Here is a 23377-nt window from a genome sequence, read left to right as displayed (position 1 = left end):
GGGGGCTGGGGTATGCAATGGGCAATCCCTCAGGAGCCACGGGGGCTGGTATGTGGCAGGCAATCCCTCAGTGCCACTGTGCAGAGGCAGGTGATGACAAACTTCAGGCAAGCCTTGAGCCAAAACCACTGCACACAAAAATGAAATCTGGGAGAAAATTCCATGCTGCACCTGCAGGAGGGAACCGGGCAGGAGGTGGGAAAGCAGACCTGGGCATCGGTCCCATCTTGGGTGACACTTACCTGCTCCTTGCTTCAGCAGGTCTGTGGTTGAGTTGGCAGGGCCTGAGCTATCTTTTGATTCATCTGTGGGGTCTGAGACAAAAATTCAAGTAGAGATTAAAACCCTACAGTAATTAAAAGGAGTCTGGCTGGGCCAAAGGCAAGCACATGCTTTTCTGCAATGGATACTCTTCTCACAGCGGGTCTTGGCAGTCAGCACTGCATATATAAAATGACTCCCCAGTCCCAGCACACTGCTGTGAGGTGCTACAGTCCAGAACTGGGCTTTGATCCCCACTGCAGCACCTGCTAAGTACCTAGGAACGGACGGTGGTGACGACAATGGTGGCACCCACGTCAGTATGCAGTCAGAAATAGGAATGTGGTGTGTGCCTATAATCCAGCACTTCAGAAGCCGAGGCAGGAGAATTGTGAGTTCAAGGACTACCTGGTCTACATAGCAAAAATCAATCAATAAACAGAACAAAACAAAACAAAAACCCTAACTCTTAAAAAGAATATCAGAAGGAAGAAGAAGAGGAGGAAAAATAGGAGGAAGAAGAGTTGATTGATGTTTGTGTCTGTGCTCCTATATGCTGGTACACAGCTGTGCTAGGAAACAGACAGTGGGCATAGTCCACAGGTGTGCTGAATCCCTGCATCCCTGTGCTGACACTGGAGCCCGCACCTTGGATCTCACACGTACAGGGGTGCTCTGTCGTGGGGCTACATCTTCATTCCTCTTCTTCCCTTTTTTGTTGTTGTTTTGTTTGTTTGTTTCGAGACAGGGTTTCTCTGTGGCTTTGGAGCCTGTCCTGGAACTAGCTCTTGTAGACCAGGCTGGCCTCAAACTCACAGAGATCTGTCTGCCTCTGCCTCCCGAGTGCTGGGATTAAAGGCGTGTGCCACCACCACCTGGCTTCTTTTTTTCTTTTTATTCTGAGTTCTCTGTGTTGCCCAGTGGGACCTAAACTCACTCTGCAGCCAGAGCAGGTCATGAACCTGTGAGCCGCCTGGCTCAGCCTCCTGCATTGCTAAGGCCAGAGATCTGCAGGCAGCCCCAGGCCTGTATCTGACCCAGAATTTCTGACAAATTTGAAAATAGTTGCATTTTAGCAAGTTCCCAGGATGGCTGCAGCAACTCTAAGCACTGTGCTCTGAGAGCTGCCAGTTTATCTGATAAAAATATCAAACAATTTTGTAAATTCCATACAAATATAATTGAATTAGTGTCTAAATTGTGTGGTTACTAATGTTATTGAAGTTGCATTTGAACCTTTAAGCTAATAACGTTGGCCAATGGTAATTAATAATTCAGTGTGTCAAACTGGATGAACAGAAACGGTCACCTGACACTAGAAGTTCTCTCATGTACCAGGACATAATCCTCGTGTGACTGTCCTCGTTCTGAGAATAAGACCTGTTCTGAGAATTCAGTGTGAAATTTCTTAAACAGCCAGAGTACTTTTGAGAATAACCTGGTAATTAATGGGCAATTAATTTCCTCTTTAAATAAAAAAAGTAAGAGATGGGGGAGGGGTTCCCTGTATTGCTTCCGCCCTGGCTCCATTCTGGGCAGACAGCATGAGGGAGTATTTCCTACCTCGGCTTGGAATGACCAGTTTGCAGGGCAGGGCCAGTGGGATGACGGAGTGCTGATAGACCAGAGCAGACAGGGAGCCTGCGGGGAGAGACAGCACACCAAGACAGTGACGAAGAGAGACTGGGAAAGGGACACGGGGAACCCCACCCCATCCATCCACACCTTCCCAGTATCTGTCGCATGTTCCTGAGCCACATCCCAGCCCCCAGCTCCCTCATCACCACTTCCACAGACAGAACTGAAAACCTGCCCTCTACACTGAGAATTCCCAGAGGACCTAACTGCTTTCCTTGATAACCATGCTCCCTATGTCCCCATCAGACCATTGCAGTAGGAGAACGGTGACGTAAGTACCCAGCTCTGTCGTTTATCTAGAGGACTTAAGTGGCACTTACACATTCTTCATGTGCAAAAAGGGGAGAATGACAGCTACCGTGTAGGATTGCTGTGTCACCAGAGTGACATGACAGCTAGATCGTGACTTTCACATATTGGCAGCCAAGGACAGCCGTCCTTACCAGTTATTTTAATGTACTGACAGTCGGCCTCAACTGAGCAAGACAAATAAAAGGGACCCGGCAGAGTGGAAGAGCCATGGTGCACAGTACGTAACCAGGAGGTGTGGCCAGGTTTCAATAAAACTTTATAAAAACAGCAGCAGTTCCTTCCTTCTGCCCAAGCCATGCCCAGGTGGACTGGCAGCAGTAAGATAGGTATAAGTTGGGCCAGACCCCCTGAGGACCAGGATAGAGATCAGAATGACAAGCCAAGATGCTCACCAAAGTTTGGCTCATTGGGACAGCCCTTGAGCTTGACTCCTCTGGGGCCTGTCTCTATCAGGAAGTGCCTCACCAGCTCATGGGTCATGTCTCCTGGAAGGGAAAAGAGGAAACAGAATTGGTCACTCATTGTCAAAGCACCCCCCCCCCCCGAAATACTGTCTCATGGCCTCTGCAGTGTATAGGGTGAGATGGGAGAGAAGGTTACTGAGGCAAGGTGGCCAGAGTCCTGTGGATGAGGATCACCATTCATTCCTCTGTGTGGAATAGTACTTTAACTATGCAAAGATGTGTTACATTTGTTTATGTTGGGAAATAGTACTTTATGTAAAGATGTTTTTGTTACATTTGTTTATGTTGCGGAATATTACTTTAACTATGTAAAGATGTGTTTGTTACATTTGTTTATGTTGCAGAATAGTACTGTAACTATGTGAAAGTGTGTTACATGTGCTTACACTGCATTTGTTTAATTATGTAAAGATGTGTTGCTGTTCTACCTTGCCTGACTAAGGCACCTGATTGGTCTAATGAAAAGATGAATGGCCAATAGCTAGGCAGTACCGGGATAGGTGGGGCTGGTGACAAAATAAGTAGGAGAAGAAATCTAGGCTCAAGAGAACAGAGAAGAGAAAAAAAAGAGAAGTGAGAACTAGGGAGAAAGACAGGGAGATGCCAGACAGCCAGACATGGAGTAAGACAACAGAAGGAAAGAAACCTAAAAAACCCCACGGCAAAACATTGACGAAGAGAAACAGGTAAATTAAGTTGTAAGAGCTAGTGGGACAGGCATGAGCTAAGGCCGAGCACTCATAACCAATATTAAGTCTCTGTGTCTTTATTTGGGAGCTGGTTGTTGTGCCAAAAGAAAGCCTGCGACACTCTCTTCCATCCCTCCAGGAAACAGCCCACATACACCAAGTTCCAATGACTGCTGTCCCCAAACCACCCCTCACTGTCTTCCATCTTCTAAGGACCATCCCTGGTGGGTGAGGACCCTGCTCAATACCCAAGGCTCTGAAGAAAGCAAGAAGCCCCAGCCTGGCGGGGAGAAGACGCTACCTTTCTTGCCCTGCTGAGTGATGGTTGGAGGGGGTGAGGACACCTTCATGGCCAGCCCGTAGGCCCCTCGGAAGGAGTGGCTGTCACGGATGATGAAGGCCCCTGGCTCCTGATCCTTCAGGAGTGCAATGGCTGAAATAAGAGGTGGCAACAGAATCATTAAGAAACCAGTGGCACTGGCTTGGCTTGAGAGGACTCTCTCTTCTCTAGAGATGACATTCTTCAATGCCAGGGTGTAAGCAAGCACTCCAGAGGGCCCTCCTGTCCCAAGCAAGGCAAATAAATGTCTTCTGCAGATAGCCAGAGAGCCAGTGCCATCTGTAGCCGCTACTCAGCACAGCCCCATGACAGGAAGCATACAGTGTGTGACTGGGAAATGTGACGGCTCTGTAATCTCATTTCCAGAAAAACAGAGGGTCTGTAGGCCCTCCCTGCTGACCCTCCTTCTACAATGATGGACTTTCCTTGAGACCCTGAGGTGGGCTTCACCCTCAGGCCTACATGCCAAACTTGGCTTTTTGGTTTTTCTTTCCGTATAATAATGATTATGATAGTAATAATAGTAATCATAATAATAATATCCTCCATATCATAGTTTCAGATGCCTTGACTGGCATTTTACTTTGCCTGGGAAAGCCAAGACTTTGCTTGACCACTCCAAGGATCTGCTTTAACAGCCCCACCCCTTTCCATGGAAAGTGCTTTTTTCCTTTCTGACTCTGATCCCAGCCTCCTCTCTGTGACTACCACCTCCTGAATCGAGGAATGAGTTCTTGCCCAAGGCAGACATGGTGAGCGGGAGACCATGATGTCTTCCAATGGGCCACCAAACCAATAATGCTGTCCCCAACTCACCCTGCTCTCTGGAGATCTCAGGCTTGTACCAATACTTGGAAGTGTCTTGAACAAACTTCACTTTAGCCCGTGTCTCGGGACTATTGTCTAAAGGAGGAAGCAATGGGAAAGTGTTACCCTTGAATTGCATGCTCCCCAAAAGGCGTCAACGTCCTAACACCTCAAGCCTACAAATATGGCCTTATTGAAAAGAGGGTCCGTGCGGATGTAATCAAATTTAGACAAAGGCATGACAGACCCAGGTGAGACCTAATCCAATAATGACAAGTGTCTTTCAAAGTAGAGAAGAGACAACAGACACATGGGGACTGTTCCAGGTGAATATGGAAACATCTGTGATCCAAAAGACACAGAAGCATCTCTGCCAACCTCTGGATTTTTATCTCTGGCCTTTGCTATGACAGAATCTACCTCTATTAGTCTAAGCTAGCAAGTGTGTGTCGGCCCCATGAAATAAACCCGAAAGCTAGATCCTCAAACATCTGAGAACGTGGTGGGAGGTACCCAGTAGCCTTCTCCCCCAGCCTCCCTCCTGCTAGCCACAGCCGTTGCCTAGCCACTCTGTGGTTAAAGGACCTGGCAGGCATCCCTTCCTCACCCCATTCCTTGTGCCTAGCAGATTCTGAGTTAATTCTCCCCACTTCCCTCCCACAGGTTGATACCTCCCTTCTCCTTGCACTCTTTCCCCCAAGCTCAGTCTGATATCCATGAACAGAGGACAAGAAGACCTACGTCTCTCTCCTGTGGCCCATCCCCTCTTGATACCCACACTGAAAGTGGCATTCTGTATCAGTATGGTCAAAAGCACTCCATCCTCCAACATCTTCACCAGGGAATGCCAGTACTCTAGTGGCCACTAAGAGGGTGTCACGCATAGTCAGATGATATCCTATTCAGTCACTCTGTAGCCTCTTTCTGAAAACACTACATTGTAGAGGGGGACTGGACAAGATGGAGTCCAATGGTGGCCTTCCCCTGGAACTTGCCACAATCCTCCTCCTCCTCCCAGTACAGGGACTATAGGTGAGTGATGCCCTGCCTGGCTCTTTATCATATCTTTATTCTCTGAGCCTCTAAGGTCCTCAACCTTGATTACGAAATAACTACCGGACTGTTTCGAATTGTAGTCACCAAACCACACAGCAGAGTGTCAGAACTTAGCCTTGCTTTCTACAGACAATCTTTCACCCTTCCGCCCGAAGCAGAAAAAAAAAAAAAAAGCAAAGGGGCAGGAAGAAGGAAAAGGGTGGAATCCACTTTCACAGTTCAGTTCCCCAGTCCTTTGTGAGAGACTGAAGCAGGGGACACCATGTTTAAGATGCCACCAAGTTAGAAGAGAAGGGCCCTGCAGCTGCAGCCAGGGGCCTTGGTTCTCAGGGGCACCTGGGCTCTGTCTCCAGTGGCCGTTCCCAGGCGAGGCAGCTAGAAATGCCTCTGCTGCAGGCGCCTGGCTCTTCTCTGAAGCCAGGCCATGGGTGATCTAAGGAGCTGTGAGAAGCGGCTGGAGTCCTGTGTGCCTTCCTGTGTTGACTCCAGAGGCTATTTTAAGTAGGCAAGATGGTGGGAAACAGGAAGTGTCCTCCTAACTACTAGAAACTTCGCATCCTTCAAGGATTGGGGCTGGGAACCAGATGTCCCCAGTAGGCGGCAGGAAGCAGGGGAGTGCAGGGTCACTTTAAGTGTCCCAGCTTGGAAGGACCTGGGAAGGACACAGAACTCAGAGAGTCAGGGTGCCTCAGGGCCATCCCGGGCTGTTTATAATTTTCTGTATCTGCCTTGGACACAAGTAGCCTCAGGGCCCCTTCACACAGGGACGAGGTGCGAATCACCCGAAGCCTTGAACTTTATGTTTAGAGAGTGAGACCAGACTTGGGTGAAGAACTCATCCTGCAGGAAGCAGGTCAGTGCAAACTAGGCTCTGCTAAAGCATCTCACCTTTACCCTGTCCCACCCGCCCACCTGGCCCATGGCTAACTGATGCATGGGGCTGACAACAGTCACAGAGGTCCCGGACAGCAGAGTGTCAGAGTTCAGTTAAGTCCCAGTATCCCTCATTCCTCAAATGGCCAATGCATGCTGAAGACATTCCTATCATGCATGCGTGTATATGTGTGTGTGTGCGTGCATGCATGTGTGTGCATACGTGCGTGTGCATGCCACAACCTGCATGTGGAGGTCAGAGGACAACCCTGGGTGTCAGATCTTGCCTTCCACCTTGTTTGAGGTAGGGCCTCTTGTTCATTGCTGCATATGCCAGGCTAGCTGGCCTGCAAGCTTTTGGGGACTCTCCATCTCCCATCCCACCACAGAAGTACCGAGATTATAAGCACACACTACTGCGTTCGGTGTTACACGGGTTCTCAGGATCCAAACTCAGGGGCTCATGCTCGTACAGTGAGTGCTTTGCCCACTGTGCCATCTCCCCTGCCCCAAGAGCACTCATCTGGGGGTAGTATGGGCCCAGATTGGAAGTCAGCTCTGTCACTGATTAACAATATAATGCCAGACAAAGAACAGAAACTCTGTGGGCCATAGAGTGTTCCTATATAAAGCAAAGGTAATACCTACTTCCCTGGGGACTGGAGGGTTAAATGAGTACTCATCTCAGGCTACCCCAAAGCAGGTGCTCAACAGGAGGCTACAACAGTGATGGCCATTCAAACAGCAGCAGAGCATTTGTGCTCATCATTCCATCCTCCTCATCTTGCACCCCCTCATCCCAACAACCCCATCCCAGCCATGTTTTAAAGATACAGCTCCTTCTACAGGGAAGGAACTCAGGTCTAGAAGCCAGTGGCCCACCCAGGTTGATCTGCCAAGGGATGGTAGGACAGATGTCCTAACACTTGGGCAGGTAGGAATGTAAGAGAAGAGACACACCTGGCATAGAGTACTTGGAAAAGTCTGGAAGCGTGTGGGAGAAGGAGACTGTGCTGCTCCCACTGGGACTGGACATTCCATTGGCAATGGGTGAGGAGGACAGTTTCCCATTGATGGTGGCGTAGTTGGGAAGGCTGCCTGCCCGGTCTCCCACAGACATCCTCCGCTTCTCTGGCAAGGCGGGTGTGGGGCTCCCTTGCCGGAAGGCTGCTGAGTCTGGTGAGGGTGAGGTGGCAGGGCTGCTCAGGCCAGGGTAGTAGGCAGGGGAGACAGGGAAGGAAGGTGTGGAAGGAGCCTGGTAGCCGGAGGCACTGCTTTGCCGGGACAGCGTTGGTCGTCGGTCCTCGGGAGTAGAGTAACCACCGTAAGCTGCATGCCGGTCCAAGCTGGGGCTTCCAGGGCTGATGACTGCATTGCCATGGAGACTGGAAGCCAGATTCCCTTGGTGGGCCCCTGGGTGTCGGCCCAGGCTTGGGCTTCCTGGAGTGGCGGCCACACTGCTGTGGAGGCCTGGAACCTGGTGGCTTCCCATCGGGTGCCGGCCCAAGCTGGGGCTTCCAGGAGTGGTCGCTGCACTGCTTGGGTGGCCAGAAACCACATTACCATGGAAACCAGGGCCCATCACCTGCCGGTGGCTCAAACTGGGACTACCAGGGGCAGCCATGGTGGGATTGATAGCCCGCCGGCCAAAGCCAGGACTAGGTGGAGTGTTGGTGCCCACTGTCCTGTGTCGTGCCTGAGGGCTCCCAGGCACCATGTGAACGGTGGCCGCACTGAACTGTGGCTGGGCTTGGCTCTCTAGAGAAGAGTTGAATGGCTGAAGGGAGTAGTCAGGGCTGCTGTAGCTGCTGCCACCAGCCGGCACCGGTGATGAGCTTCGGTAACTGAGTGCTGCCGGACTCGGCTGCCCCAGGCTGCCTGAGCGGATGCTGGAGTCCAGCATGGGCTGGATGGGTGTCCGTGGACCCTGGTCACTGCTCCCCCCTGATGGGAAACTGCCCATGGAAGTGCTAGAGAGAGAGAGAGAGAGAGAGAGAGAGAGAGAGAGAGAGAGAGAGAGAGAGCGCAGGTAGAAAGGTCAGTGGATGGTATTTAATAAAGAGTGGACTTTTGCTGAGTGGCCAGCATCCTTCAACCACTAAGAGCAATAAGAGCTCCACTCAGGGTAGAGGAAGTCGGGCTTTTATACATTACATAATGGATCCTTGGGAAAAAGAAACCAAGGGCCAGAGAATTTAAACAGTAAGCTCAGAACCACAAAGGCCTAAAAGGCCAGGTTTCAACTCAGCCGCATCCGACTCCAAAGCCCACACTTTCTTTACCGTGTTATGCTGACTCCTGACCCATCATGAGTCATATAGCAAAGCAATCACCATGGAAACCGAAGGCAACTGTCCTGGTGTAGGCCTTAGCATCACAGAAACTTAGAGAGGCAATCAAGCCTTCCTACTAGGGCTCAACTTGACTCAGTTTCCCTAGGTGTTTTATCATCCTCGCAGAGGGCTTTAGGTGACTCCAAAAAGCCAAGAAACAGAATCACAGTGGGTACCACAAATTAGGAGATCTCAGCTCATTCGGAGGTCTATCTTCAGCACACACACACACACACACACACACACACACACACACACACCCGTCTGCTCACTAATGGCACAAGCTGCCTTTGCCTGGTCATGAGGTTGCTGTGATGTAGGCACAGGCTAGACCCAAAGCTCTGCTCATAGATGATGTGATGGAAAAGAACAAGGTTGCCAGGGACCAGGGACCAATAGAGTGAGGTGGCAAGCAGCTGATGCTTAGGAGAGCCAGGGGGGAAAACAGGGGCCTTACAGAGTGCAGGGCCCCAGGTACAAAAGGGTTCCCTTCCTGTCTGGCTCACTCAGGTGGCTACCAGGAGTGTCTGTCCACCAGGATGCCCCTCTCTCATGGAATGCAAGCCTGAGCAGCCCTTGTGCCTACACCACACACTGCAGTTCTCTGTCCCTCTGACCTACATCTTCACCCCAAGACATCCTGTCATCCTTCTGGGTTCCTGCAAGACCATCATTTTTCAACGTCCTCTTCACCTCCCCGGCTAGAAGTAACCGCCCCCACTTTGTGCTCCAAGCACTCATTTCTGGTCCAGTGCAGGGCACAGGTAGCTCTTGTCTATACCCATCACTCGGTCAATGGAACAGAGAAAGATGTGACCTCTGACACTTACACCCATAGGTTGAAGCCCGTTTCTGCCACAGCTCAGCTACTGCCCCTTTGAGCCTCAGTTGTCTCTTCTGAGAAGTGGGAACAGTAAAGTTTGGCTCTTGGGGCTGCGGCACAAAACAGCTAACAATCCAAAGCTTTGAGGAGAGCAGCCTCCTGCATGCGTGGAGCTTTCTGCATTCTGGGTTATCAATAACAGAAGGACTATTCAGGTAGAATGGAGCACAGCCCGAGAGCCTCGCTCACCACCTCGACTCCCTAAAGTTGGATGCCCAGAAATCCCTCTCCCTAGGCCTGGTAGCAGTCTGGATGGGATTTTGCCCATCTGTATTCTACACAGACCCTCCGCTGCCTCGGCCTCGGGCCCAGATTCTCTTCCCGCGCTCCCCATGCCTTGCTTACCTGTCAGCACTGAGGATGGGACTGCTTGTTGAAAGGGGGCTGGGAGAGACGAAGGAGCCAGCCGGGGTCCCGTTCCTCAGGGGTGTCTCATGTCCATAGGCATGGGCAGCCGGGGCACTGAAGCTCTTGGGCTCGACATCCTGAGTTCGAGGTCCTGACACCGCTGTCCTTGCCACAGACTCTACATAGCTCCGGGGCTCTGGGAGAAATTAAAGGGACACAGAATGAACACAGGTGTGGTAGGAATCCACCCACCCTGCCAGGGACGACAGCATCCCCAGAGTCCAGCCTGGGAGAGAGACAGAGTGAAACCCCCCAACTTACAAGATCCCAGAGGCGCTTTACTGAGGTTCCTGTTTGCCCATACTTCCCAACCCGAGGCAGGCTTTAAGGGGCACTAGCTTCTCTACGCTCCGCCTCTGCATCTTAGGCCACCAGCATCTTCCCCTAAAAACTTAAACGCCTGTCCATGGCTGGCATTCCCTTTGTAGCCTCATTTCTGCCCAGCCCTACCCAGGTCCCCAGGTGCCCAGGCTCCTAGAACAGTTCCAAAGCTACCACCTGACTTGGCCCACGTCTCGGGATAGTACCCAGCTCGCTCATCAAGCAATACCCAGTGCCAGCCACTGAGACTCACCAGCCCCTTATTGGCAAGAACCCCACCCACTCCTGCACAACACACTCGGCATTCCTTCCAGACTGATGTAGAGAACCCTGTGCCTGGGTGGAGCCAGACATTCTGTGACCACTACCATACAGCCAGCACACCAGGCCCTGTACAGAGAGGCGTCATACCTAGTGTTCAGAGTAACGTTGGTCACAGACAGGTCATTTGACAGAAGAGAAGAATAAAATGACCCAGGCCCCGTGACCTCAGAGGCTAGCCTTGTGCTAACTAGAAGGGATCAGGGCTCTGGGTTTCTAACGCCATTGCCAACACCTAGGAGCCTGTCACCATCTTTGTTGCCCCAGAGGGACAAGATCTGAGCACAGGTCCCTAGCTGCCACAACCAGAAAAATTCACCAAAGCCAGTCTGGGAAATGAAACCCACCTGGGACAGCCAGGCCCTGCAGCCCTTGGGTCCAGGACTACAGTGGCCTGAGTAGGAGAGCCCCTCCCCAGGTTCGCCAGGGAAAGCCTTAAAAGGGTAGGTGAGGTAATTGCTTCCTCACCTGGAGGGAAACCTGGCTTGGGAAGGGAGGAGTTACCTGGGATGTCCAGAAACCAGACGCCATGGGAGGCCCCTCGACATCCACACCCAGCCCCTGGTCACCTGGACATGCCGCAGGGCTGGGGCTCAGCTGGTGGGGAGAACCAGCAAAAGCTCCCTCCAGCTATTAAGGCCACACTCACTTCACAGGATTCCCGGGTCAACCTGTCATAGGTGTGGACTCTGGCCTCCCCAGGCCCGGCTCTCTGGAGGTGGAGATGACATGATGCCCTATGACACAGGCCTGGTCAGCCTCTCCGCGAATAGCTTAGGTGGGATGGTGTGACAGTCTCTGTCGCAATCCCTCAGCCCAGCTGTCATGGTGACCGCGGCCGCAAACAACAGCCAACCCAACAGGCACAGCTGTCTGCGACAGAGTCTTCTTTAGGAAAACAGGTAGTGGGTGGATTGCCAGCAGCCACGGAGTACTGAGTCTACCTAACCTGTCCCCTTGGCCCAGGACACAAAGCCACCCAATAGCCATGGACAGTACCAAGTCTCCAACCTCACAATATAGGTTCTGGCTGGCCCAAGGGAACCCATAGTCTCATGGGGATACCAACATGGGAGCCAGAGGAATGCCAGGTTCACAGGGTCACCCACAGTGACAAAACCAGTCAAGAGTCGTTTAAGATCTGGAGAAAATAAGTACCCAGCCAGCATGGGTCACAGGTAGACAGTCTTCCAGTCTGTTGTTACTCAAAGGTCATGAGACCATCCAAAGTTGGGATTCCATCCCTGCCACTCCCTCTGAACATTCTCCAAGTCTTTCAAGGTGCTCAGCACAGTTTTTCTTGTTTCTCCATGCTACATAGCAATCCTCTCTCACCCAGACAGCCCTGCTATCCTACCCATAGGTTTCACTTGCCTGACAAGGTTTGCTGGCACCAGCCATAGCACCTTGCACAGAGGACTCTGTGTGTCTCTCAGATTCAGAGCCACACGGCCCTCCATACAGCCCCATCCAGATGTCACCCTGTGGAAGCCCTCAGGCTCAACACATGCACTCCACCATCTTCACTGCCTGGAAAGCAGGCTGAAGCCTACGCCGGTGGCACTCTGGCTCATGTGCCTACCCTCCCCGACTCCACCCTTATCTGCATCCTCAATGGCTAAATTTTACCTACTTACCCCCTAGGCCGCTTGCCCTATGATTCCAGATGGCTTTGACTTTGGCTTTTGGCTGGAGTGGGTGAGTCTTTACTGACAGGGGAGGGAGGGAGAGAGGGAGGGAGGGAGAAGGTGGGGTTATAGCCCATCCTCTACTCCCAGCTGCTCTAGCTCGTTCTAGGTGGGTAGGAATAGCTCCCACTCCTGCTAAGGAGCCCACAATCAACCACCCAGTTGCCCCACTAGAATGAACCCTGTGCCTCTGCCAAGGTCTCAGCCCACACATCAGGTAAGCACCACCACACTCTATGCTAAGTTCTCTTTCTCAAAAAGTCCATATTCTGCCAAGAGAAAGCCCACAGCCAGAACAGAGCCGCACCCAACCAACCTAGGCGGCGACTCTGTCCCAGCTGAGTGCCCACTCCACTTCCCTGCAAACCTGGAATCAAAACAACTCACCTGCCTAGGATGGAGGCATGTGAGAAAGGATGCATCCTTTCAGTTCCTGGCAATTCTGGCTGGGTCCACATTGGTCTTTGACCTCAACCTCCTTCTGCCCTTGCACACTCCCTTCCTGGGGTGGGGGTGCAGGGTCACAACTTTTCCTCCTCCTCTTCTAGTCCCCTAGGGAGCAGCTGACCCACAGGCCACCCAGCTGGGGAGGGCAGAAGTGGAGCCCAGGGAAGGGGAGGGAGTGCTACGTGGATAACATTCCAGGAGCCCAAACCATTTCCAAGTGGCTGCAGGCGGCTGAGAGCGAGGGAACACAGGAGTGACTGATTCTTCAGCTGGAACTACCAGCTTTTCACCCACATTCTCAAATACATTACCTTACTGGAAAAGACCCTCTGGCTGAAGACAAGGGGCCAGCATTGCCCACCCTAATAAGATAAAGACATGGGGGATGTGGAGAAGGCTTCTACGGTCTAGCACTTGCCTAACCTGCGCAAGGCCCTGGATTCAATCCAGACCACAATAAATACATACATAAATGAAATACCAAAGACATGGGTTGTGGAGAAAAAAATACAAGGAAGCTCTTTGAGCCCCAGATCTAGAGCTAGCATTGGGAGTGGGTCACACGTAGCCTCCTCCAAGCCCCCAAGCCCCCCTCCATATCTCTGCCTAGACCTTCTGGCTCATGGTAAGATCTCTGCCCTCCCGAGGTTCCTTACCCATCCTTAGACCTACAGGGCCTAAAACAGAGCCTCGTGCAAAGCAGGTGCTGGACAACTCTATACCAGGTCACCTGTCCTGATGCCCCCCCCCCCAACACCATCACCAAGAATCTCAGAGGCATCAGAGTCCCCAGAGTCCAATGTCTTCCTTTATAACAAATCTGTCCTCATGGAGTCACTGGGACAAACAGAACCCGGCATGGAAATCCGTTGTGGCAAGCTCTCTCTCTCCTTCCCTCCCAGAGGACTCTGTTAGATGCTCAGGTGCCCCTTGCACTGTGTGTACCCACCAGAAGGGCCAGCCCTCACATGCCGAAATGACAGATTCTCAAATGCCTCTGATCCCTATGCTTGGTCATCTAACCCCTCCCTTGTTGATAAGATGGAGTCCACAGCACCTTCCTCTCAGCTGCTAGAAATAGTGAAAAATAATGTGACAGTGGCCCCCCCACATGGCCTGGCTCGTGCCTGTGACTCCAGACCTCATGCACAAACACACACACACTGGCTCTGAGTACCCATCTTCTTGATTTTTAAGTTTCAGGAAGGGGGTTCTGGGGATACAGCTTAGTGGGTGATGTGCTTGCTGCTCAAGGGTGAGAACCTGAGTTTGGATTCCAGTACCCACATAAAATCTGGGAGCAGTGGCGTGTGTCTGTAACCCCAGCACTGGGGGAGAGGGGATGGAGACAGGAGGATCCCTGAAGCTCATTGGCCAGCCAGTTTAGCCGAAATGACAAGCTCCAGGTTCAGTAAAAGAACTTGTCCCCCAAAATAAGGTAAAAAGCAATAGAGAAAGCCACCCCACATGAACCTCTGACCTTCACACACACACAACACACACACACACACACGTGTATATATATATACACAAACACATAGACACACACGTGTATATATATATATATACACAAACACATAGACACACACATATATATATACACATATTTACACATAAACACACACATGTGTGTATATATATACACAAACACATAGACACACACACATATATATACACACATATTTAAACATAAATACACACACACGTGTGTGTATATATATACACAAACACATAGACACACACACATATATATACACACATATTTAAACATAAATACACACACACGTGTGTGTATATATACACAAACACATAGACACACACACACACACACATATATATACACATATTTACACATAAACACACACACACCACACACACACCAAGCTATGACATCCAAGCCTAGCACCCATGTATGTCACCTTCCTCTTCTCTATCTTCTACTCAGGTTTCACCAGGTTAATATCTTAATATCACCTCACGGGCATATCCACCCCTCATGTTCTTCTTTAGCCGATGGTCTCTCAAAGCTGTCCCCCACCAAATGCTTTGTACATAGCTCTTATTCCTATTCATGAAAATGTTCATGAGCTTTATATATATTACAGTTATTATCTCCCCAGAGCCTGGCCCGTTGCCTGCTGCACAACAGGCCCACAGAATGACTGACTCAACGCATCAATGAAGAAAAGAACGCCATGAATGTATTTAGTCCAGCGGCTTGAACGGAGCAAACATCCCTCAGATTCTTCCTTCCCCAGCTGAAGAATTCTGCCACTGATCATTCTTCCTCACAAGCCTCTTTTTCTGAATTTCCCATCAAAGTATCAGCAAGAACATCAGGCACGGCTTCCAGGGGTCAACAAAGAATGTGGCCTGGGCTGACCCAGGAGGTGGCGCCTGAGTTAAGAAATGTTGAACTGGCACCGTGGCCTTAATGCCCTCTCCGCCCACTCCCAAGCTGGAAGCCCAGCCACAGAGTCTGGAAACAGGGGTAGGCTTAGACAGGGCCCTTTGACTAGGAAACAGGAGGCCCAGAAAAGCAGTCTGGCTGGGCTGCCTCTTGGCTGTGATCTTGGGTGGGTCCCTCACCCCCACCACAGCACAGACCTTAGTTCCACAGCCCTGAAAGCACAGGCGTGGCTGGGTGGATCTCAAGAAAGCTTCCCTTCAGAATTCCTCTGCTCTGACACAAGGACAGATGAAGGGTAGGAGACTCAGGGCCTTGTAAGCCGAGAGTCATAGGTGAAGCACACTTAGGCCTCACTTCGGCTCTGTCAATATTCACTCTTCTGGATCGTCACCCAGAAGCAGAACACAGCTCCCAGAGCCTGGATGCCAAGCCGGTGACTTTCTCCCTGGAGTCTGACAGTCCACTCATGTACTGAGTTGGCCACCCACACGAGGGACCTGGGCCTTTCTCTGCTGACAGGCACTGAGGTTGTGGGAAGCAATCTGGAGAAAGCTTGTCCCTTACATGAGGCTGGCAGAGAGCAGCCTTGACCCCCAACCTCCCAGATCTGCAGCCTCCACATGGGCTGGTTAGAAACCAGCAAAAGGGACTGGAGAGATGGCTCAGCACTCTAGACAACTTGCTGCAGAGGAAAGCGGGCCTAAGAAAACCAATCTAAGCCCTGTAGAAACAGCCACACAGAACCATGGGCCCAAGGTGGGAACATCTAACATAGCACAGCTGGAGGGGACCTTGGGGTTCACCTGCCTCATATCCCCTGTGGAGATGAGGACACCCATGCCCCTCATGGGAACCACTCAGCCAGCTTCCCTTAGTACATAACCACCATGTACTAAGTCTTTGCTGAACTTCTGACCTCCTGAGCCAACCTTCTTCTGCCAGATTATAGCCCCTCTTCTTGTCCAGGCACAACGCCAGCCTTCCTTCAAACCCAGGATGAGGCTGGCTTCAAAGCTGAGATCAATGGTGAACTTCTTAAAAGGATTTCTCAGTGAGATGGATCAGTAGATAACGGTGCTTGCTGCCAAGCCTGACAACCTAAATCCCTAAGTTCGATCCCTCAGTCAGACATGGTAGAAGGAGAAAATTGATTCCCCTGACCGCCACACATATACCATGGCATTTTTGTGTACCCATGTATAGGCGTGTGCGCAGTATGCATATACATGTGCGTGACACACACAAATAAATGTATTAAATTTTTATAAACAAAATTATCTTTTGAAAAGGCAAGCAAGTGCTTTTCAGAATTGAGCATGGGTGTCCTGAGGCGTTTTTGTGGGAGAGAGCCCACAACCAGCCAGCAATTGCCACAAGAGCCTGGGTTTCAGAAAAATACACTTCCTGGCATTGTGCTGACAGGAAACAAGTCATGGCTCTAGGGCTGTGGCTCTAAACCAGTGCTACTGTCTCATGAAAGCTGAAGTCCTCCACAGACTCAGTCCCCAGCTCATGGCAATACTTCCAGAGGCTGGGGAACCATTAGGATGTGTGGAAGTAAGCCATCAAAGAGTGGCCGTTTGAAGGGAATGCCTACTCCGATTCCAGCCTCTTTCTCTGCTTCCTGGTCTTCAACGATATGAACAGCCTTCACCACACACATTCACTGCACCAATAAACTGCACCACCATGCCATTCCTGTCACAGGAGACTGAAATCTCCTCAACCATGAACCCAAATAAGCCACTCCTCCAAGTGCTCAGGTCCCTGTCACAGAGATACAAAAGTAGCCAGCTCACACTGACAGACAAAAGTAGCCAGCTCACACCGACAGATAGTCCACAGTAGATACTGGTTCTATTGAAGGCACTGTTGCTAGGTGAGTGTCACCAACACCCAGCAAGAGGAAGCCGGGCTACTTCAGTGTACACGGCAGCTTCTAAAAGGACCTGCATAGGCTTAAATGTCTGAGTGGCCAAGCGAGAGTCCTGCTCTTTCTGCCCCTCCCTGTCTGCCTCTGTGTACACTGCATACCAGTCAGGTGGTGCATGTGCCCCTGGGAGACGAAGTGGCAAAGGGGTTATTTTTGTCAACAAGGTGGCACCATGCTGGCGCCCGGATACTAGCTGTGCCTGAACTGGTGCCCAGGCGGCATTCAGACAGTGCCCAGAGTGGCATCTCATTGTCAGAAGGTGGGGGCAGGAAGGCTATGTGCCTAGTCACTTGAGAGCAGGTGAGGAAAGAGATCTAGCCCCAGCCGGCCTTGTCAAGCTCCTTGTGAAAAGCCATCCCCAGATCTAGAGAGTGGGAGCCACATACAGCAAAGTGCACTTACCTTCTGGAGGCTTAGTCACCTCCTCCCCCTCACCTTCCTCTGAGGGAGGAGAAGAGAGGCAAGAGGAGGAGAGGCAGGAAGGGAGGGCAGATGATAAAGATGAGAGGAAGATCCCAGAGGAGAGAGAGAGAGAGAGAGAGGTTATCAGGATTATATCTAGAGACAGAACTTGGTGAAGAAAGGGGGGCTGGAGGCTGGGGTCCTCCTCCACACAGGACCCCGGAGTCCAGGGCCGCTGTGAAGCACTCAGGAGCCAGGTCCCTCTCAGCCTCTGCAACCAGAGCTTGCGTGGACCAAGCATCAGACAGCAGCATGCTATGCTGGCTAGCGAGAGGAGGCCTCTGGCCCTTCATCTCTGTGATGGCTGAGTGTATATGCCCATGCTCATACGTCCTAAGTGAGGCTGTGTCTTGGTGTCTGCATTGTTCACAAATGCGTGTTACACCCTCTTACCTGGCTGGATCAGTCTTCTGGTGACTAAGGAAGAAAGGAAAAGTTGACCCCCGAGAGCTGCAGCTCAGCCTTAAACTAGCTCAGCAGACTCCTAACTGCCATTAAAAGTCCCAGAGGACCCCTGTCTCTCTCCCCTACAGAGGGAACTGGGGAGTGGGCAGGACATAGGGGGATGGGTCTGGTGACCATCCAAGTCATATTGTAACCTTCTCCTGAACATGGCCGTCCACCCCATAACCAGTATAGGGGACCTTGGTGTGGTTGGGGGCAGCCCTGAAAGTTCCCAGAACCCAGCTCCTATTCTTAACAGCAGGGTCAAAGGTCGCCAACATTTGGCATGTGAACATAAGGAGGAGCAGGGTCTGCTTTTGGGGGGCAGAGGAGACCCAGGGCTGATAGTGAAATAACAGGGAGAGGGCAGATGGCATGGCTGCTGGGAGTGACCCATTTCTCAGGCAAAGCTTTGTGTGTGTGGGGGGGGGTAGTATCCCAAATACCTAAGCTCTGGTCTCTGATGTCATCAGGATGCTCAACATAGGAGCCACTGGACTGAGTAGGGGTGAGGAGGGCTGTCACCAAACAGCAGGCATGGCTCTCTACTACACACCTGTGTGTACGCGCACGTGCACACACACACGCACGTGCTGGGACACGGCACTAACACAGGGCGTTAGGCTTCCAGCAGAACTGGAAGCGGGTCTCAAAACCCTAAGGCCCAGAAAGCAGAGGCAGGCAGGAAGAACGCCCCAAGGCCCACAGAGTGGCCCCTCTGCATTACTCCAGTGTGGCACACAGGCACGGCCTCCTCATTTCCAGGAAGATTCCCCCAAAGCCTCTGCTCTGTGAGAGCTCTAGTCAGAACACCTGCTCGGACTCCTGGGTTCTCCGGGCCTCCCACGCCATTTCCCTCCCTCCCTTCCGATCACTCACCACCTGTGGGGTGTAGGAGGATGTCAGCTGGATTGTGGGGCTTCAGACCCAGAGCAGACAGGGGTGTCTTGGCCAGACCTGGAGGAGAGCGCACTGTGTAGGAAGAAGATGGAGACACTGGAGGTGAGGATACACCATGGTGAGGGTGTGGCCTGGTGAGGTCTGGCGGCGCCCTCCCTGCCCATGCTGGGCTGGCTCCCCTGCCCTCCCCTGCCCTCCCCTACCCTCCCCTACCCTCCCCTTGTGCTGCTTCACATTTCAGCTTGAGAGGCCTACAACAGTCTGGGGCTGACAGCCCTGTCCTGACCCTCCCCCATCCTTGAGGTACAGCTATGGCTCCTCTCTACAGCCACTGTCCCTTTCCCTTTGAAGGCTTATTAACCACAGCCCACTCAGTTGTCTTTGCCTTCTATAGATGATTATCTCCCCACTTTCTTCTTCCCCAGCATCCTCTGTTCACACACACACACACACACACACACACACACACACACACACACACACTCCTTGCAAGGCAGGCACACAAATGTAAGACAAACAAAAATAGTCTCAAGAAGAACTTCTTGAAAAGTGGGGCTGAGCATCACAGGCAGGCACCTCACCATCTCTGAGACTCAGAAGCCCCAGGTCACATGGTCCCATGAAAATCACAAGAAAGAGTGAGTCTTGGTACTGGAGTCTTGGTACTCTGGGAGGAAAACTCAGCACTCTGTTCTCAAGAGCACGGCTTCCTGAGTGAAATGAGGCTCCCCCTGAGTGGTCCATCTGGGTTACAAGTGTCACATATCACACAAGGTCCGAAAGGACCGCCCAGCAACAGGGGTGGTATCATGCCCAGTCTCGAGAGAGCTCAGCGGCAGCTACCGTGAATCCTAGCGCATCTCTGAGAGGTAAAGAAATGAGGACTGGGGTCCTGTCAGGAATCCCGACAGCCAGAAGAAAGCACAGCCCCTAAGGACACACGTGTTCTCCAAGGCTCTGGACAGATGAGCTGTAGCCTTCATGTGCCCAGGATCCAAGCTTGGCTCTGTGGTCGATATTTTAAGTAACAAACAGCAACAAAGTACCATCCTACAGGGTGAGCAGCAGACACAGCTTACCCGTATGTGCTCACCTGCACACACACACACACACACACACACACACACACACACACACACACACACTCACACAGGGGATATCACAGGTACAGATGAGACCTGCTCCCGTCCTCCACCCTTTCTCTGTCCCTAGTCATTCCAACCGATAAATGTGTGACGTGCACGACATACAGTTCCGTGGCTGAGTTAGGCAAGGCCTTTGCCTGCCCTCTCCGCATGTCCCTGCCCCGTGCTGCTAACACTTTTGCTCATAAGCACCTCTCTGTCACTTAGTAACTTGTCACCCAAATGCCAATATGAATGGCATCACCATGAAAGAATGAACTGCTCTGTGACCAGGGTTTTGTGGGAGAAATCCCCATCCTTGGCTAACATCCGCTGCCCAGCAGGTGCAGCAAAGGGGCAGGGGACCAAGAAGAAAGGGACAGGAGATCAGAAATAGTAGAAGCTTTGCTTGGCTTCTCCCCTCCACCCCATCCTCAGCTTCCCAGACCCAAGCAATGTGGCCCTTATAGTGAGGCAAGGAGTGGGTGGCTCTGAAGACAGGCGCCCTCTCCTTCCTGACAGAAACATTCCTTGCATTTCTCCGCCTCCCAACCTCTCTCTCCGGCCCTAGGCCTTTTTCGAAACTTCGGACTCATATATGTCCCCAGGGCACGCATGACTGGCCACCAGAGAGGAGAGAAATAGCCGAGGTACAATTAACATGGCTTCCATTCCCAGCAGGGGAAGCGCAGGTGGACACAGCGGTGAGGGAAGGAGTTATAAAGGTGAAAGGTTAAGGCCCAGAGATGCCATCTAGTCACAAGAAGCCCCAAAGCCACTCTGGAGCAGAGTGCCTGGGTTTGGACGCCTGCTGCTCTAAATCCACCCTGGGCATTTACGGTGGGCTAATCTGTTCTGGGCTGCCCCAGGTGTACAGCATACACACTGGAACTCAAGGTGTGTGCGAAAATGGCACAAAGTAACATTTGAGTTTATTAAGTATTTTGTTTTGGTTTTTTTGTTTGTTTGGGTTTTTTTTTTTTGAGACAGGTTCTTGGCCCCAAACTTACAGTCCCCTGCTTCAGCCTTCTGAGAGATAAAATTACAAGTGCACCCCATCATACTTGGCTCGATTTATGTATTTATTTACTATTTATTTATTTAGGTTTTATTTTTGTTTTGTTTTTCGAGACAGAGTTTCTCTATGTAGTCTTGGAGGTCCTGGAACTTGCTCTATAGACCAGGCTGGCCTCGAACTCACTGAGATATTCCTGTCTCTGCCTCCTGAGTACTGGGATTAAAGGTGTGTACCATCACCCTGGCTCATTTTTAAAATACCAATATCACTAACTCAATATTTTAGACCGGAGTTATATAAAAATATTTCTATCATTAATTTCACTGGTACCCTTTGAGAATAAACTCTCTGGGTGCACAGATGTGGTATATTCATGTGTGTGCATGTGCCTGGAGGCCAGAGGCCGACATCTAGTTCTTCCTTTGTCTCTTAAGATTGGGGCTGTGGATTCAGCGAGACTAGCCAGTCAGCTCCTGGGGATCCTCTTGTCTCTGCACCCTAGAGCTGAAACTACAGGTGTGTGGGGGTGCCAAGATCAAAACTCAGGCTTTCATGGTTGTATAGCAAGCACCCACTAAGTCATCTCCCTAGCACTCTTACAATGTTTTTAAATATCATATAGTATCTCAATAAAATATTGTTATTGATATTGACTTTCCTATTGAAATGACATTTTTCCAGATTTAGTAAAAACTACAATTGATTTCACTAGGGTCCTGACACCGAGAATTTTAAATCACAGGTGTATGTGTGTGTGCGTGCACACAGCTTCAACCTCCCATACGCCTGGCATAGCGGCCCACACATGCAGGCCACGTTTTGTCCCTGTGAAGGACAGTCACACCCCAAGGGAGGCACAGCTAAGCGCAGTCACCTTTTCCTACCAGGTTGCCTTCTCTCGGGGACTAATGGGCATCTCAGGCCAAGCCCTGTCTCCCTAAGCACTGAGCTTCTCCCATCTTTACCTTTTCTGCCACCCAAGTCTCTCACCTGGGTCCCTTAACACCTGCTAAGACCCTATCACTGCCCCTACAAAAAGCCCCCCAATTCCTCCCAAGGCACTTCCCCTACAGAAAGGAACACTGACCATCCTGGGGCTCATTCAGCTCTATTGTCTGTCTGTCTGTCCGCCAGCTTCTCCTGGGGTTAAACTAAAAACCCTTCCTGGAGGCCAAGGATAGCATGAGAGAAGATAGACCTGCCCCAGTTCTTTCTTAGCAGAAGTGACACAGGGTGCCTGAGATGAAGATGCCTGCATACAGATAAGCAAGGCAGCAGAAATAAGAGCAAGGACAAGTCACGATTGTCACATTGGGAAAGAATCTCTTACTAGTGTTGCATGGGGGAAAACAGTGACTCAATCAAGACAGAACGCTCCATAGGACAAGAGTCAGGATCTGCGGTCAAACAACGTGGCTGTTAAATCTGAGCTAGTCTCATCCTTAGGTTGAGAGCTTTTTTTAGGGAACACAGAGCTTTAGAGTAGAGGCAGGGGAGGGGCACAAAGCAAAAAGCAACCAATTCCAGTCATTCCCACCTCCGCTCACTCTCCCCCCTCCCACCCCACCCCTGGGACAATCACACAAGGTGGGGGATAGGTTTAGCAGGTGCTCTTACCCCCACTGGATGGTGGGCCACTCGGGGAGGTCCTCTCCATCTCCTCAAAGGCCTCCTTGTAGCTATGCAGATGGGGCTGCAGAGAGAAAGAAGTCCTGAGGAGAGGCTCCTTTTCACGTGATCCTGGGCAGGGGACAAGCAGCTAGGCAGCCCACACATTCCCTCTCTAGCCTGACTCTCCACCTCGCCCAGGGAGGCCCAAATGCTGGCCCCTCACCGCCTCAACCACTCCTTGTTGGTGGCTAAGTGTGGGGAGTGGCTGTTTGCAAGGCCACACTAAGGCCTGGGCAGAAGTATTTCAGAATAGGGACGCAGGGCTGTGCTGTGCTGGAGTCTCTGTAGGAGCATCTGGAAATGAAGAGGTTTAACACACTCCCTGGCAGTTCTTCTGTACACGGAAGTTCAAGACCCACTGCCTCTGACTACTGACATGTCTCAGCAATGGAATCATTTGGGCACAAAAATTAAACCTCCTAAGAAGAGTCTCATTTTTCCAAAGTTCAAAAAGACGCTTGCTTGTCAGTCTATCTGACCAACTTTGGACTGTAACTCTTGGGGTCATATATGCTCCCTCAAAGATGCTTTGCGAGAAGGGAACTTCAGTCTGTGTTAAAGCAAGTAGCTGGGG

At 51.2% G+C, this 23377-nt stretch overlaps 1 protein-coding gene across 10 annotated transcripts in view; it reads right to left on the bottom strand.

The window, feature by feature from the left end:
• The window catches only part of Tns1 (tensin 1), a 230526-nt gene that overhangs the window by 8557 nt on the left and 198592 nt on the right, over nucleotides 1-23377 (bottom strand). For 8 of the 10 annotated variants that reach the window (XM_026786500.1, XM_026786503.1, XM_026786504.1 and 5 more), the window contains 10 exons: nucleotides 22750-22825; nucleotides 18970-19062; nucleotides 17587-17625; nucleotides 10002-10200; nucleotides 7401-8410; nucleotides 4521-4607; nucleotides 3666-3797; nucleotides 2604-2696; nucleotides 1825-1902; nucleotides 243-314 (listed from right to left, as the gene is read on the bottom strand). In XM_026786500.1, coding sequence (XP_026642301.1) covers nucleotides 243-314; nucleotides 1825-1902; nucleotides 2604-2696; nucleotides 3666-3797; nucleotides 4521-4607; nucleotides 7401-8410; nucleotides 10002-10200; nucleotides 17587-17625; nucleotides 18970-19062; nucleotides 22750-22825 — 1879 coding nt within the window. Of the gene's footprint in view, nucleotides 1-242; nucleotides 315-1824; nucleotides 1903-2603; nucleotides 2697-3665; nucleotides 3798-4520; nucleotides 4608-7400; nucleotides 8411-10001; nucleotides 10201-17586; nucleotides 17626-18039; nucleotides 18064-18969; nucleotides 19063-22749; nucleotides 22826-23377 lie in introns of all 10 variants that reach the window. The other 2 variants (XM_026786501.1, XM_013351702.2) reach the window with 2 other exon arrangements.

Source organism: Microtus ochrogaster, linkage group LG4, assembly GCF_000317375.1.
Source record: "Microtus ochrogaster isolate Prairie Vole_2 linkage group LG4, MicOch1.0, whole genome shotgun sequence".
NCBI lineage: Eukaryota > Metazoa > Chordata > Mammalia > Rodentia > Cricetidae > Microtus > Microtus ochrogaster.
The sequence above is the reverse complement of the archived record's forward strand: the minus strand, read 5'-3'. Positions and strand labels throughout refer to the sequence as shown.